This window comes from Apis mellifera, linkage group LG5, assembly GCF_003254395.2.
Source record: "Apis mellifera strain DH4 linkage group LG5, Amel_HAv3.1, whole genome shotgun sequence".
NCBI classification, from domain to species: Eukaryota; Metazoa; Arthropoda; class Insecta; order Hymenoptera; family Apidae; genus Apis; species Apis mellifera.
Genome location: NC_037642.1, coordinates 12,502,887 through 12,518,948, shown reverse-complemented (window position 1 = coordinate 12,518,948; position 16,062 = coordinate 12,502,887). Strand labels below are relative to the sequence as shown.

At 35.6% G+C, this 16,062-nt stretch overlaps 1 protein-coding gene across 9 annotated transcripts in view; it reads right to left on the bottom strand.

Annotated features, from left to right (window-relative positions):
- LOC408862 (prolyl 4-hydroxylase subunit alpha-2) overlaps window positions 1-16,062 on the bottom strand; it is a 323,379-nt gene that overhangs the window by 38,141 nt on the left and 269,176 nt on the right. For 8 of the 9 annotated variants that reach the window (XM_016912182.2, XM_026440566.1, XM_026440563.1 and 5 more), the window contains one exon: window positions 10,080-10,305. In XM_016912182.2, coding sequence (XP_016767671.2) covers window positions 10,080-10,305 — 226 coding nt within the window. Of the gene's footprint in view, window positions 1-10,079; window positions 10,314-16,062 lie in introns of all 9 variants that reach the window. The other variant, XM_026440565.1, reaches the window with a different exon arrangement.

The window sequence follows — 16,062 nt, the reverse complement described above, 5'->3', positions numbered from 1 at the left end:
TGCTTTCGGAACGACAAATCATTACCGTAAGTTTAAAATTAATTTACAAAAAGAGAAAAACTTATCGATAATTTGTTATAAAATCAATTGATTGATTAAATTAAAACAGACGCATATTTTTTTTAACCCATAAACGTTTGAAAAGAAGATTTAAAATTTTAAATTGTTACACATTACAATTATTCCTTTATTTACATTTGAAAATGAATTTTGTCCACTTAATGTACAGTTATTCGAGGCAGCCAGTTTTGGGCCCAAGTGGAAATTGAATTTTCCCCTTTTCGAGTAACAATTTAGCTTCGCCCAGGAATTGCTCTATCAATTTCGAAACGAATAGTCGATGAAACGGATAACACAATCAGGACGGAATTGGAAAAAAAAAAAGGAAGATATTAATTTCTCATATCACTCAGTGATAAATGAAAGTGGTATGAAAAATTTTTTTGGAAATCTAGGTAGTATAATTTATGCAATGTTATCGAACTCCTCGTCACTAGATTTTTACCAGAATAATTACAATGCTGTGGCAATGAAAATTTTTCTCGTTACGTTTTATCGATAGATAAGCAGTTTTTCCTGTATTGTTTTATCGCTCAATAAAAATTAAAAAACGATTAAAAATTCGATTCACTATAATATTTATTTTTCCAACGTTTAATAGTCTGATATCCTTTCAATATCTTTAATCTGGACAAGCAAGATGGAGGAATGTTCTATAATTAGATTATAAATTATCGAGACGAATAATACTCGATTTTCTTCTCGATCGAATTTATATAAAAATATCTTTTTTTCTTTTTTTATCATGGAATATTATCATCAAAGTCTCGATATTTATTCTCCTTTCTTTCATTTCGTAACGATTCGAGAAAATAAAAAATATTTAATGCTCTAATTAAAAAAAAATCGAGATAGATTTTGAATAAATAATTTACAAAAAAAAATTGCATTTTAATGTGCCCGGATAATCTAGCGTTAATAAAATCCGCGAGCGAAATAAAAAAAGGCACCTCGAGCTCGCCTTGCTATACTTTGGAAAAAATAGAGAATAACGAGATATGGACGTGTAACATTTCACGTGCGATTAAATTAACCTTAAACAACGTGATCTCGCGTCGAAAAAACCTTTCCGATACACAGATCATATTCCACTTCGATACTTTCAATACGGTAAGAAATTTGTCAGAACAAATCCCATATATATAATATATATATATATATATATACATAGAGAGAGAGTTGGAGCGGAAGCAACGAGAGGCGTGCGAGGTGTTGGAGTTCCGGGGAGGGCCACGGATGGAACAGATTCCTTGGAAAGTTGCGGGGAACGACGCGTTCCCCGCTTTAATATCCAGCCAAACCGGTCCGAGTTCCGATCGGAATTTCGTGTTGGAAAGTTTCACGCGTGACTTGGCCCAACGATCGGAAGCGTCCGACTTTGCACGCTAATATCGTAACCTAACCTCTCCACTGCTATCTTTCGCTCGCTCGAACCTTGGCGAGATCTTCATCGACCCCCCACCACCGACTTCGTCAACCGTCGACTTGATTCGTGGACGGATGGATGGATAAAGGAGGGGATAGGGATGGAGGGAGGGGAGAGGGGAGGAGAGGGGACTCTTTCGTGCCGTTCCTTCTTTCGGACGCTTGTTCTCGAAACGAAAGGACGCGCGACAGTGGTTCGAGCAACGCATTGAAAGTGGACGAAATTATATTTCGGATTATTCAGAGGATTAATCGATATTGTTTTAACGGTTGAGAAATATTTTATAACGGATTTGGTGATATCTCGGAATTTTTTTTAATTTAAATCGTTGTGCGTTATCGATAAGTTTTTTTTTTTTTCGTAAATTAATTTTAAACTTGGAGCAATTTGATTTGTCGACGATTTTTCATTGGTAAAGTAAAATTTTGTTGGAATTAATTTTTGTATACGTGCGTTTAAACAGATTCTTTGATATAGGCCATTGATATATTTTTATGGATTAATTTTAATTTATCTTGTATTATGATGTGTGTGCATTTATGTCATTGTTTATTTATTATTATTTATTTTGGGGGAGTAAGCAATAATAATATTCCTTTGTTATTTAACATTCCTAATTTATCATTTCTATGTTCTGTATATATCTTCAAGCTCGAAGTCGGAAAAAAGAATAATTTTCTTCCCGTCTTTCGAACCACTGTGCGTCGTTTGGGTTGATTGCATCAAAGAAACAACACGTACACGTTTAAATGTAAATTCATCGTAGGACAAACCGTTCTTTTCAACGCGAGGAAAATTTTGGGAATCGTGGAAAAAGAGAAAGCGTTTCTCAAATCGAGAAATTTTTAAGATTCGTAACTTTTCTTTTTTTTTTCTTTGATATACTTTCGAATTTAAAACCGAATTTAAGAAAGTTTTTTGAAAACGAGTTTTCAAGTTTTCTTGCCGTATCGATTTGTTTGTTTTTCTTTCTTTTCTTTTCTTTTCTTTTTGCGAAAAATGAGGAGAGGAGATGGAATTTTTTTCGAACGAACTTCTAACCAAATTTCGACTTTTTTTTTTCTTTTTTTCTCTCTCTCTTTATATATATATATATATATATATATATTTGACTGGACAGTAAATAAAAATATACTGAATTTAGTTGTAATATATGAATATATTTAATTATACGTATTTAATTGCGCGTACCTATTTACAAAACATTTGAAATATATGTATCAATGAAAAACAAATAGGTCCACCAATTATGAAATAGTTGCTGGCAACATTCGATAAAAAAAATCATCAAAAATAAAATTTCAAATTAAATTTCAAATATACATAAATAAATAGATAGATAAATAAATAAATAGAAAAAGATATATTTTCAAAAATTTCAAATGAACTTTAAATTTTACAACAATATATATATATGCATAAATAAATAGATAGATAAATAAATAAATAAATAAAATATATATTCTTATCACACACACGCGCGCGCGCACACATGCGCACGCACGCACGTATAATCACACACACACACACTCCACACACATTCCACACACACTCCGCATACATTCCACACACTCCACACACACTCTACACACACTCCACACATTTTACACACACTCCACACATATTCCACACACACTCCACATACACTCCACACACTCCACACACACTCCACACACACTGCATACACACTCCACACATATTCCACACACACTCCACACACACTCCACACACATTCCACACACACTCCACACACACTCCATATACACTCCACACACATTCCACACACACTCCACACACATTCCACACACATTCCACACATACTCCACACACTCCACACACACACATAACTATAGACACGTGCATCGGAACTATAGAAAGTAGTGTAGATCGGAAATAGTTGCTGGCAACATTCGATAATAAAAACCATCAAAAATAAAATTTCAAATTAAATTTCAAATATACATAAATAAATAGATAGATAAATAAATAAATAGAAAAAAATATATATTTTCAAAAATTTCAAATAAACTTTAAATTTTACAAATATATACATATATACATAAATAAATAGATAAATAAATAAATAAATAAAATATATATTCTTACCACACACACACACGCGCGAGCACACAGCCACATACGCGCGCGCGCACACACACACACAGTCACATGCGCACACCGTCACTGTTATTGGAACTGTCACTATCACTGTCACTGTCATTGCAACTGTCATTGTCACTGTAACTGTCATTGGAACTGTCACTGTCACTGTCACTGTCATTGTCATTGCAACTGTCAATGTCGTTCTCTCTCTCTCTCTCTCTCTCTCTCTCTCTCTCTCTCTCTCTCTCTCTCTCTCTCTCTCTTCCTCTCCATCATATTTTCGAACTCATATATATATATATATATATATATATATATTATAAGGAAGAAAGGAAGAAAGGAAGAATTGTAGTAATAACGTAGTAAGAGTGACTCGAGGTTGTTATAGGACGGGATAATTTTATAAATATAATGATGAATTCGTAAGTCAAGAGATAAAGTATAGGGATAGGATGAGATGGGATAAAATATAAACGAGAGAGGAATTTTCTCCAGCTCATAATTTTCCAATTACGCTCTCCTCCCTCCCTCTCTGTCTCTCTTTCTTTCTCTCTCGTTTCTGTGGTGCAAATAAAAGCGCGCGAAACGCTTTTCATTCTTTGTGAGAATCGAAAACTTCCGCAAGTTGCTCCCTCTCGAGATTCCCTACCACTTGATTTCTCTTCTCGTTCGAGGAAGGGAGAGAGGGAGGATTTTAAGAGAATCCGTTTTTAACTCTAAAATCTTCGTTTCGATCTTCCCTCTAAAAAGAAACGTGTCGAGTTCCTCCTGGCTTGATCGATCGCTCATCGATTCGAAGTATCGCAAATAGATTCGGTTAAATTTTCAACGCGAGGGAACGAAAAGAAAAAAAAAAATGAAAAACGAACTGTGCGAAAGGTGAAGAAAGCTTCTATTATTAACCCTTTAATTTTTCTTTTTACCTAGCAACAACCCCTTAATTAGTTTACGAAAAGAGAGAGATCTCGAAAAAGAGGGAGATAAAGTATTAAGTATGCGAAGTATCGAAAAGTATTCGAAAGAAAAAGAGAGAGAGAGAAAAGAGGCATTTTAAATTATCTCAGAAGCTGTCGAGTCGAGCTAGCCTCGACAATGGAGTTGATGTTGAGAAACGTGATGTCGAGCCGTACCGGGAAATAATAGAATTAATTTAATTATCGCGAGAATGCGAAATCTGAATCTTACCTTTCGATCGCGTTCTTTGAATTTTTCCCTCCATTTTCTTCTTTTCGGGACGATTCCGAAAATTTTGGAGGGAGGCAATAAATTTTATCGTCGTGTGCCGCGAATTATTATTATTACTATTATTTTATTTTCTTCTTTTTTTTAAGCGTTTGACGTTTGATCGGTCCAATGAAAGACAAAAAAAAAAGAAAAAAAAGGAATACTCGATCTACTGTATACCGATTTGCAAATTTGCTCCAGGCTCGGTTAAATATTTTTTTATTCGGTTCGTTCGTTGAAAAACGTGCGAATTGCCAAGGCGATCTTTTTTTTTTTTTCTATATATATATAAAATATTCCCTTGATGATTCTCCAAATCGAATCCGACCGATCGCTCGAATATTTTTCGAAATAGAATGTATATTTTAATTTTTGGCTGAGCGAATAAAAAAATTAAAAAATAAAAAATAAAAAAGGGAAAAAAGTAAATTTCAACCGTTTGATCAGAAGATTTTTCACCTTTTTATTTTCATATTTACTATATATATATATATATATATATATATATATATATATATATAGAGAGAGAGAGAGAGAGAGAGAGAGAGAGAGAGAGAGAGATGCTTGTTACATTGATGCTCTCATTCATCGCGCGTACAAGATATCTCACCCGATTTCGACACCTCGACATTTTTCTCGCTATCACTTCTCGTAGAAAATAAACGTTTTGGACGAATATCGCATCCTTATTCATTAATTATTCGACAAGAGCGACGCGTGAAGAATCGTAACGGATTCGTTGATCGATAGATTCTGTATAAAAAAGAAGAAAAGAAATATCAAAAATTATCAGGTTAAAAGATCTGAATCAATTTTAAATTCTAAACTTATAATTTCTAGTCATACGTGCTAATTCATCAAAGCTGATTTTTCGAGATGATGAACGTCGACTACACTTCATCATTCAAATTCCAAAGTCGAAATATTTTTCGTGACAAAAATGACACTGAGAAGACGAAATAAAATGAAACGATTCTTAAGAAGATCGACAAGATTCTCTAAAAAAAAAAAAAATATTAAAAATTATCAGCTTAAAAAATATTTCAATTTTAAATTCTAAATTAATAAAATTTAATTATAGGCATACATTTTAATTCATCAAAGTTTCAAAAATTCATCTAAAATTATAAATATTTTTCGTGATGATATCGAGAGATATCTCGCTTAATTCTTTTTTAAGAAAGTGCCTAAAGAATCTTACGATTCAATTTCGTTCTCTATAAAAAAAAAATATATATATTAAAAATTATTATCTTAAGAGATATTTCAATTTTAAATTCTAAACTAATAATAACATTTAGCTATACATCTTAATTCATCAAATTTGATCTAAAATATTATAAATATTTTTCGCGGCGATATTAAGAGGACGACGAGCGAAACGAGAATTAGGCGAGATACCTCGCTTCGATGTTTACGTTTCTCCGGCAAATCTTCTCTCTCTCTATTTCCCCTCTCTTTCTCCTCATAGATTCGAAGAACGCACGTGTTTGGAGTGGCTCGAGGCGGATTCCTTGCGCGCGTCGGATCCTCGCTGCGCGACACCATCGCGATTTGACGATTCTCGAATCACCTCGTTTAAAACGACCACGCGCAATAAGGCGTTTTTCGACGCGTTCCAAGCCGGCCAAATCGATCCGTTCTCGCCGGTTAAAATTCGTAATTCGCGATGCGTCAAGATGGATAATTGTTCACGTATCCTCGAGAAATCGAGAGAATTTGTTTTTGAAACGTTGATCACGAAATTGCTATTGCTATTTGCCCTTTCACGTTCCAGTTTTAATCCCCTTACCCGTAGTAGTCCCGTCTTTGATTTTCAAATTTCTTAATATCGCGTTGACGATATGGTGTTAAATATTAAGGAAATTCTAAGGAAATGAATGTTAACGGGAAATTTATATGATAATTTTTCGAAGTTTTTCTTTTTCTTTTTTTTTTCTTTTTGCGTATATTATAAATCTGATATATATAAATTACGATCCAAAGTTTGTTTTCAAAGCGTTGAAATCGAATTTCGAGGAGAAACGAACGACGTAAGTAGATAAATTGTTGGATTTTTCTCAAGAATTATATATTTCCATTCTAAACACGGGTAAAAACGCGTTTTACCGTTACAGATCGAAAATCATGGGAGAGGATAATTAATTATTATTGGTATTGGCCGGAAGATCAACAATTCATCGTTTCGAGGATTATTCGAGGAGAGACGTTCGGCCCATTACGTTGGGTTGTGGGTTTCGCAAGGTCCGTTGTGATAACTAGTTATTAATGCGGGCATTTCGATTCCCCCCCTCGCCTCGCCTCTCTCTCTCTCTCTCTCTCTCTCTCTCCCTTTCCTCCCTCCTCCTCTCTGCCCCGACCATGTAACTGACAGTAACAATCGTTATTCGAAGGAAATTTTGGCGAGCGTTACGTCGAATGGCTGGCACGTGACTCGATTGCGATTAGAGAGTCTGAATGACTGTCGAACGCACGCGTGTACCGTTCCTCGAGCGATCGTAAAAGCTTCCTCGCCGTCTCTGATTTTCCACTCCCCTTTTCCGACCAAAACTCCAACTCCGTTTTATCGCCTTCGATCATTCGTCGCGATATATATATATATGTAATTCGAATTGTTCTTTGCAAAAATCGAAAATTTTTTAAAAATTATAATTTTAACGTTTTATATATATATATATATTTTATTATTATATATTTTTTATTTTTTATTATTATATATTTTACATAAAATATATATATATGTAATTCGAATTTTTCTTTGCAAAAATCGAAAATTTTTTAAAAATTATAATTTTAATGTTTTATATATATATATATTTTATTATTATATATTTTTTATTTTTTACTATTATATATTTTATATAAAATATATATATATGTAATTCGAATTGTTCTTTGCAAAAATCGAAAATTTTTTAAAAATTATAATTTTAACGTTTTATATATATATATTTTATTATTATATATTTTTTATTTTTTATTATTATATATTTTATATAAAATATATATATATATATATGTAATTCGAATTGTTCTTTGCAAAAATTGAAAATTTTTTAAAAATTATAATTTTATTTATTCTTTTATTTATTCTTCTCTTTCTTCCGTTCCAAGAAGAAATTTGAAGAAAAAAAAATATATTCTCTTTCTCTCTTTTTCTTCCATTCCAAGAATGGTTACTTTTTAAATTTCTATAAATCGAGAATCTTTTTGAAAAATTCAAGAAAAAAAGGAAAATATCCTCTTTTTTTTTCTTTTTCTTCTCCAAGAATGATTGTTTTTAAAATTTTTATAAATCGAGAATCTTTTTGAAAAATTCGAGAAAAATATTCTCTTTCTTTTTTTTTCTTCCAAGAACAATTGTTTTTTAAATTTCTATAAATCGAGAATCTTTTCGAAAAATTCGAGAAAAAAAGGAAAATATTCTCTTTCTTTATTTTCTTCCAAGAATGATTGTTTTTTAAATTTTTATAAATCGAAAATTTTTTCGAAAGATTCGAGAAAAACAAAAAATCTTCTCTTTCTCTCCTCAGCTCCAACAATTTTAATTCTCTCTCTCTCGCGACGAATTCCAAAAAGGAAGAAACAAAAAGAAAAAAAAAAAAAAGAAACCCGACCAATAATCTTTCTCCTCGCCAACCTTGCTCTTCGCTTTTCGCGAAATGGAAAAGAAAGGAGAGAAGAAAGCGAGGGAGGGGGAGAGGAGACGGAACAGGATGAAGATAGCGTCATCCATTTCCCCGAAAAGTAATTACACGGTGGCCGGATTAAAAATAGAAGGGACAGGTTCGGAAATATTGCGGTCGCGCCAAACGAAATCGTCCCCCCACCTGTGCTCCTCGCCACCGAAGCGAAACGAGCCAGACAGAGACGGAGACGGAGAGACAGAGACGGAGAGAGAGCGGGAAGGAGGGAGGGAGGGAGAGAGAGCTCGCGCGGTCCAACGTTTCTTAACGTTTCCTCGCCCTCTTATTTCCACCGGTTCGAAGGCTCTGGCCCCGAGGAGGCATCGGTATCGGGACGGGCAACCCGCCAAATCACACCCCGGGGAAGATAAAAACGAGAGAGGAGGAGGAAGATCGGGGGAATTATTGGCAGTGCGAAAGGAGAAATCTTTTTTATATTCTTGCATCACCGCCTTTTGTCCTTTCGCGACCCCCGAAAAAAATCGGGCGGGACGTGGCCCGAATACCGAATTCCCAATTCGAATTTTCCACGATATTTCCTCTCCTCTCCTCTCCTCTCCTTCCTTCACTCCGCTCGGATGAGCGGAAAATTGTATTAATCAAAGGTGGAGGGGGGAGAGAGAGGATTCGTTCTGGATCGTTGATATTCGTTCGTAATTATTCTCAAAAGAATATTAATGTAGGACGAATGGTGTCGAGCAACGACGTACACCTGTGCGAGAAAAGAATTTTATACGAATTTCCTCTCCCCGCATTTTCTCCTGCCTAACGTCGTAATAACGTGTCAACGCTCGCTTAACCGCCACCACTTTGAAAAATTCATAGGTGTTTTAACCACGGCTGTGTACGTTTCGAGCCAAGTATAACGCGCGGCCCCTCTCTCGTTTCTCATAAAGTGGTGAAATTCGTGAGCGAGAGCGAGAAGGAGAATGATTCGAGACTCGAGGCGATATTTCGCAGGATATATCGAACACCGTTAGAGAACGATTGCGAAAAACGTGAAGTTATATCTAAGAATAATCGAGAAAAATAACCGATAATCCCTCGCACGAACCTCGTTCTCCCTGGCTTCCCCGTCGCGTAATTGTCCGGATTCAAACGGAAATTTACGGACACGCATCCCCCCTCCCCTATCCCTCTCTCGATACCGCTTAACAATCTCCCATTAAATCTTTCGATTATCCCAGTTCAGTTATTATCAACCGAGCCGGCCTCGGCTTACTCGTATTCGATATATATTATGCGACGCGTGTTTGACTGTTTTACCAACAAACCATCCTTTTTCCTTCCTTTCTTTCTTTCTTTTTTCCTCTCCCCGAAAATTAAACGGAGATCTCTCTCTCTCTCCGGTAAACGTAGAAAAAACTTCGGGTGAGATAAGGCAGGTAGAGAGTCCCAACAGTTTCTCGCTCTAACGTTCGCTTGGAAATTTTGTTTCTCTCTCTACCACTTTGTAACGTTCGTCAATTGGATGGGGGCGCGCGGAGAAGGTTGAGAAACGCTGGCTCGCCGCCAGCGCGTATCCGGTAACGCGCGCGATCGTAAAAATCGTGGTTCGTAATGTAAAAAAGAGCACTCACTTTCTCAGAGTGGCGAGACGTTCCTCCTGCGCCTTGATGTACCCGTTCAGAGTGTCGATGAGCACCGCCTCCGTCTCCAGCAGCTCCTCCATGTCCGCTAACGCGGTGTAAAGTTCCGCGACGCAGCAACCATGCCGGGACCACGTGGTCGTGATCGAGATAAGGGCCAGAACGACGCCGGCCAACCTCGATACCCTTCCAATTTCCATCTGCGTTTCCCGTGAATCTGCGATCCCGTAAATATGGAAAAGAGAAGAGAAAAAAAAAGAATGGAAAAGGGAAAGAAGAGAAAAAAGAAAAAAAAGAGGAATGAGGAACGAGGTGGAGAGAAGAACGGGGTTGTAATCGAAACAGCAATGGCGATTCGTTTGCTCGATTAATCGCCGCGGGTACTCGATCGACTCTCGTTCCCCGTCCTTTTCTCTTTTTCGTTCTATTTCCTCTCTCCCCCCCACCCTCCTCCTCCTCATGATTCTCGCCTACCGCAGCGCCCATCCCATCGATGGTAGCGGCTCGCTTTTCGACCGAAAAAAAGCGACACTAACGAGGACCAAATGAAGATAGATGGCTATCAATTAATCATTCGTGGCTCGAAAGAGAAAGAGAGAGAGAAAAAGAATGGTTCGCGGGTTGATTCCGCAACTTCGTTTACCTTTCTCTGTCTTCGAACGTTTTTTTAGAAATTTTATTTTTTTTTTTTTTTTTAACTAGATAGATAGTCGCTGTCGAATTATTACCGCATCCCGCGATTTATCTGAATCGTCGTTTTATTATAGAGCTATTAAACTTTTCGAATAATGTGTCGCGCAACGTTCGTTTAACACATCGTGTGAGACATTACGTTCGCTTTTGAGTGTTCTAAGAAAAACGTGCGTATATACATTTTTTAACTCCTCCTAACTAATGTTTATAAAATATTCTTAAATATTGCTGTATATATTTTTTATACGTGTATTTATTAGGCTTTTTTTACATTTTAACTATTATTTATTATACAAATAAAATCGAATCGATTAATTATTATTTCGTTTACAAACTCGAATAACGCTTCAGAGTGCGATATCTAGTTTCGCTCCTTTTTCCCATTCGATGAATAAATTTTACATTTTTTCTTCTTGCCTTTATATGCTTCGAGTGTTTTTAATCCCTCGACTCATCGGTCAAGTCGAAAAAACGTTAAAACGAGATATCTCGTGACTCGTACGCGATGTGTTAACTCTATCCTGAATCAATGGAAAGGAAATTCTCAGCCGCCATTTTCGATTGAAACGGCGACAATATTTACTTTTTTAGAATTCACGAATAATCTTGTGAAGCGTAGAATAATATAATGTCGAGTAGATAGATTTTTTTGTCTTAAATTTCTTATCTGCATCTTCGGTTCGAATTTAACGGTAATAAATAGCGGTAGGAATATTATTTTCGATGTTTTTCAGTTTTCAGTAAGCATAGAACGTGGTGATAATTAGTGTTCGAATGAAGGATAAAAAAATCAAACTCGAATAAATATTATCGCCGTGTTGATCGGATGCGGAAAAAGGTGGCAAGGAACATTTGTAAAACAGAGTAGTTTAGTCATTCCCTACCTTTCCCACCTTTTTTCTTTCCTCTCTGTGCCGAGTTTCGAAGCGAAAAAGTTCGCCGCTGATCGACATTGGCGCATCGAAGTTTAAGAAACCTACTCGTCTGTCCGCCGTGCAACTTGCGGAAGGGAGGGGGGAGGAGGGGGAGTGTTTCGAGGTAGGCGCGTTTCTCGATCCGTCCTATCTCGAATCGAGAATCGCACGCGCGACAAATAATAGAGGGCGCCACCATCTTTGACGAAGTTTCGTACGCGTGATGGAAATTGATACCCGACTCGAGGACTTGTTTTCGACGCTCGAGTTTCTCGCCGAATATTTTATCGCGTTAAACATGGAATTTTAACTTTTGGACTCGATTCCACGTTGCGAAAACCGGTATGTATTTCGGATATACAGTATAATAATTTACTTCGGGAAAAATGGATTTCCCTTCCCGAAAGGAATAATATATCATTTATTTCGAAACGAACGTTATTTTGGAAGGGAAGAGGAAATGGACGATTTTTAACTTCGAATCGATATTTTTCCTATCAGTGGCCGTTTAGAAATTGAAGATATATATATATATACGGCTATAGGGGGAAAATGGATTTGTTGAAGTAAATACGAACGTTATTTCGGAGAGTGTATTTCGTACGATACAGTAATTCGTTCCAATGACGACTCGAATGATTAAGATCGAAAGAGTGGACTCGGTTCTCGAATTTTCCAATAATAACAATTTTTTCGCACGCGCGTTTACGTAAATATATCGTTCGAAACGAGATGAAACGGGAAAAACGGCGTTCGGAAGATTTTTAAGCTTCGACTTATTATTTTTTCCCCGTGTACGTAAATAACACGGTAATATGCAAGGTATCCTTTAAAATCCAGCAGGAATACCGCATCCTGAAATTCCTTCCACGGTAATTCCCAACTCCTTGCCACGTTCCGCGCGTTCCACGGCAAAAATGTCGGGGATAAAAACGACTTACTCGAGACTTCGCCCCAACCGCACAGCCCAGTTTCCCCGCCGCAACATTCGACGCTTTATTAAACTAAAGCAACACGAATGTCGGAATTTCCTGTGGACATGCGCCGCTTTTATCCAATCTCCTTTAATCAACGCGATAACGGATAACCTTGACATCGCTGTCTATCTTCTGTAATTTCGTCGAATTAAAATAAATCCTTGACTACGGGAGGGAATATGATGATGCAAAATAAGATCTCACGATAATTATATCCTTGACGGATATTTTTCAATCTCATCATTTCACTCTGTTTTTCGAAATTTTGCAAGAAATTTAAGGATCAAAAATACACGATGAAATTTCTTCGTCCTTCTAATCACAGTTATGATTGATAATCGATTAAGTATGAAAATTTTGAAAAATTTGAAGACTGAAAAAAAATTAAAAAATAAAAATATTAATATTAGCAACGAGAGACAAATATAAAATTAAAATAAAGGTTATTAACAAAATTTGAAAGAAATTTAAAAATCAAAAGACAGAGAATAATATTAATATTCGCAAAACTATTTTGTATTAAATAAGAAGAAAATATAAAATATTTCACGATAATATATCTCTTATTTAATTTTGAATGAAATTTAAAAAATAAAAACTCGAATAAAAATATCGATGAAATTCCATGACAACAAATTAACAAATTAATTTGTTAATAATTGATAAAACTTGAAAAAAATTTAAAAATCAATCAGAGAATAATATTAATATCCATAAAATAATAATGTATAAATAATATATAAATAATATATAAATAATATATAAATAAATAATATAATACTAATAATATAAATAATATAATAATATAATATATAATATATAAAATATATAATATAATATAATATAAATAAATAATAATACATAAATAATATATAAATAATATATAAACAATATATAAATAATACATAAATAATATATAAATAATATATAAACAATATATAAATAATAATAATAAAATAATATCTCGTTCGTAGCCAGCCACGATAATCGGCCTCGACGAACAACAGATACCGGCCGAGCACGAAATATCCCATCCCCTCTCCTCGTCGCGGCGCAAATCCCGCTGAAAAGTTCGAGCCCCCGCTTCTTAAACTATCGATCGAACTAGCGCCCTTTTCTCTAGCGCAGGGGGGGACAAATTAAAGAAAAATTCTCTAATCGAATTTCCAGCGGGTGGCGCCCCATTGCCCCCCATCCCGTGCTCGCCCCAACAACTTTTCCTACGGAGAGAAGGATTAAACTTGCACCTGCCCGATCGACCATTTATCCCGTCACGCTTTCGCCAACTTCCTCCTATCCCTTCCACTCGCCACTCTTCCCCCCCCACTCTTCCTTTTTTCGTTCACGCATTGGTTCACGGCCGCTCGACTCCAAGTATAAATAAGAGAGGCATGAAAATTGCAACTTTATATGAAATGATACAGTAATTCTCTCCTTTTTTAAATTTATTTATTATTCGCGTGTGTTTTGTTTCTTCCTCGTTTTTATTGCTTGGATCGAATCTTGGGATGAGTGGTCGGGCAAACAGGTCTGATTTTTTCGAGGAAAATTATAATCGAAAAACGAATCGTGTTAATCGAGTTGCTGGTTAAATAATAAAAAGTTGGAAAAAGATCGTTTGGATGTTTCGAAGAGTCTCCTTCTCTCGAGAAGTTTCGTTTTTTTCGAAACTTTTTTACCGACCGACGTTAAGCTTGGAAGAGCGGAGGTCGTTTTTCTTTTCTTTTTAAACTTGAGGAGATGTTTATCACCGTTTTCACGGTTTCATCGAGATTTGAGATCGATTCAAGGAGCGGTACAGTGTCAAGATTCTCCGACGAGAAACATTGTTGCAAAAAAATAAAAACGGAATAGGTCGAAACGTTATATTAATTATCCTTCTCTACGTTAACACTTGATATAGCGTGCCGGTTATACCGCTCGAACTTCACGTTCGTATCGATTCACAGCTTGAAAATTCAAACCGTTATGAATATTCCACTACCATTTTATTCATATTGCCGTTAATAAATATCCAAACGATTGTCTCTTCCTATACAGGGTGTTTATAAAAACGTGAGACATTATCCTTTGAAGGATAAATTCTAAACATTAAAACGATAAAAAAAGTTCGTATACACATATAAGGCTTAATTGGCGAGCTATGAGCATTTTATGTTTATATTAGATAGAGCGAGAATGCTCAGTTGGCAGTGCCGTACTGCAATGTCGCGTAGCCTCATCGATGAAAATAAATATACAATTGATATCTTCTTTTATATATAATTGATTATTTCAAATGAATTTCAACGTAATATAATACGTATGTATTACGTAACTTCTTATTTGACAAAAATTAATATATATTCACTATTCATATATACGTAAATACATCACATCTATATATAAATATATATATGTGTATACGAATCCTCAACGTTTTTATAAACAGCCTGTGCATTTGTGTTTGACCAGCAACAAGGAGGGAGAAGAAAGAATCGAAGACGGGAACACACGGAGAGACAAAGAGGAGGAGGAAAGAAAAAGGATCGCGATTTTTCCCCTCCATTGTGCGACACGAGAGAGGAAGTGGCGGCGCGAGAGAGCCCTTCCCCTTATAACGTTTTACCAACTTTCGGAAACGGCTCTTCTTCGTCGTTTCAATGGCCCTTCTCGCCTCCCCACCCGCTCTTTCTCCTACGATTCTTTCACAGGGAGGGACAAAGGGCGAGCTCCTCTCGAGGAAGGGAGAAAAATGCGATTCGCGTGGCGCCGAGCACTGGGAATCTAATTGTTCCACGGTAATTCGCCGTGGCCGAGTCCGATGCTTTGAACCCATAGCTCGCTCCGTGTTCCATTTATCCCCTCCACCGGCGGTAACGCTTGTAACGGTCGTCGCGCTTGGCCCGACTCGAAACCGACTCGCACTTTTTTAATAACCTTTCGAAAGACCTTGTCGTGCGACTCGATATTTCGATCCTTCGAAAAAATTTTTCTTCTACAATTATAAGCAAGAATCGAAGTTTACAAAATTTGTGAAATTTGAAGTTCATTTCTAGGAAGAATGAATTGATTTTTTTTAGATCTCTATATACATACATTTTTTCTACAATTTTATTTAAAAATCAATTTATTTATTACAATTTATTTTATTTAAAAATCAAATGTAAATTTCAAGTATCTCGAGAAAAATAAATTTGTTCGTCAATTATTGCGTTGGTTCGGATCAGAGAATTTTTCGATCCTTCGAAAGAATTTTTCTTCTCCAATATAAGAAGTTTACAAAATTTGAGAAATTTGAAGTTCATTTCTAAGAGGAATGAATTGATTTTTTTTATATATACACATTTTTCTCAATTTTATTTAAAAATCAATTTATTTATTGCAATTTATTTTATTTAAAAATCAAAT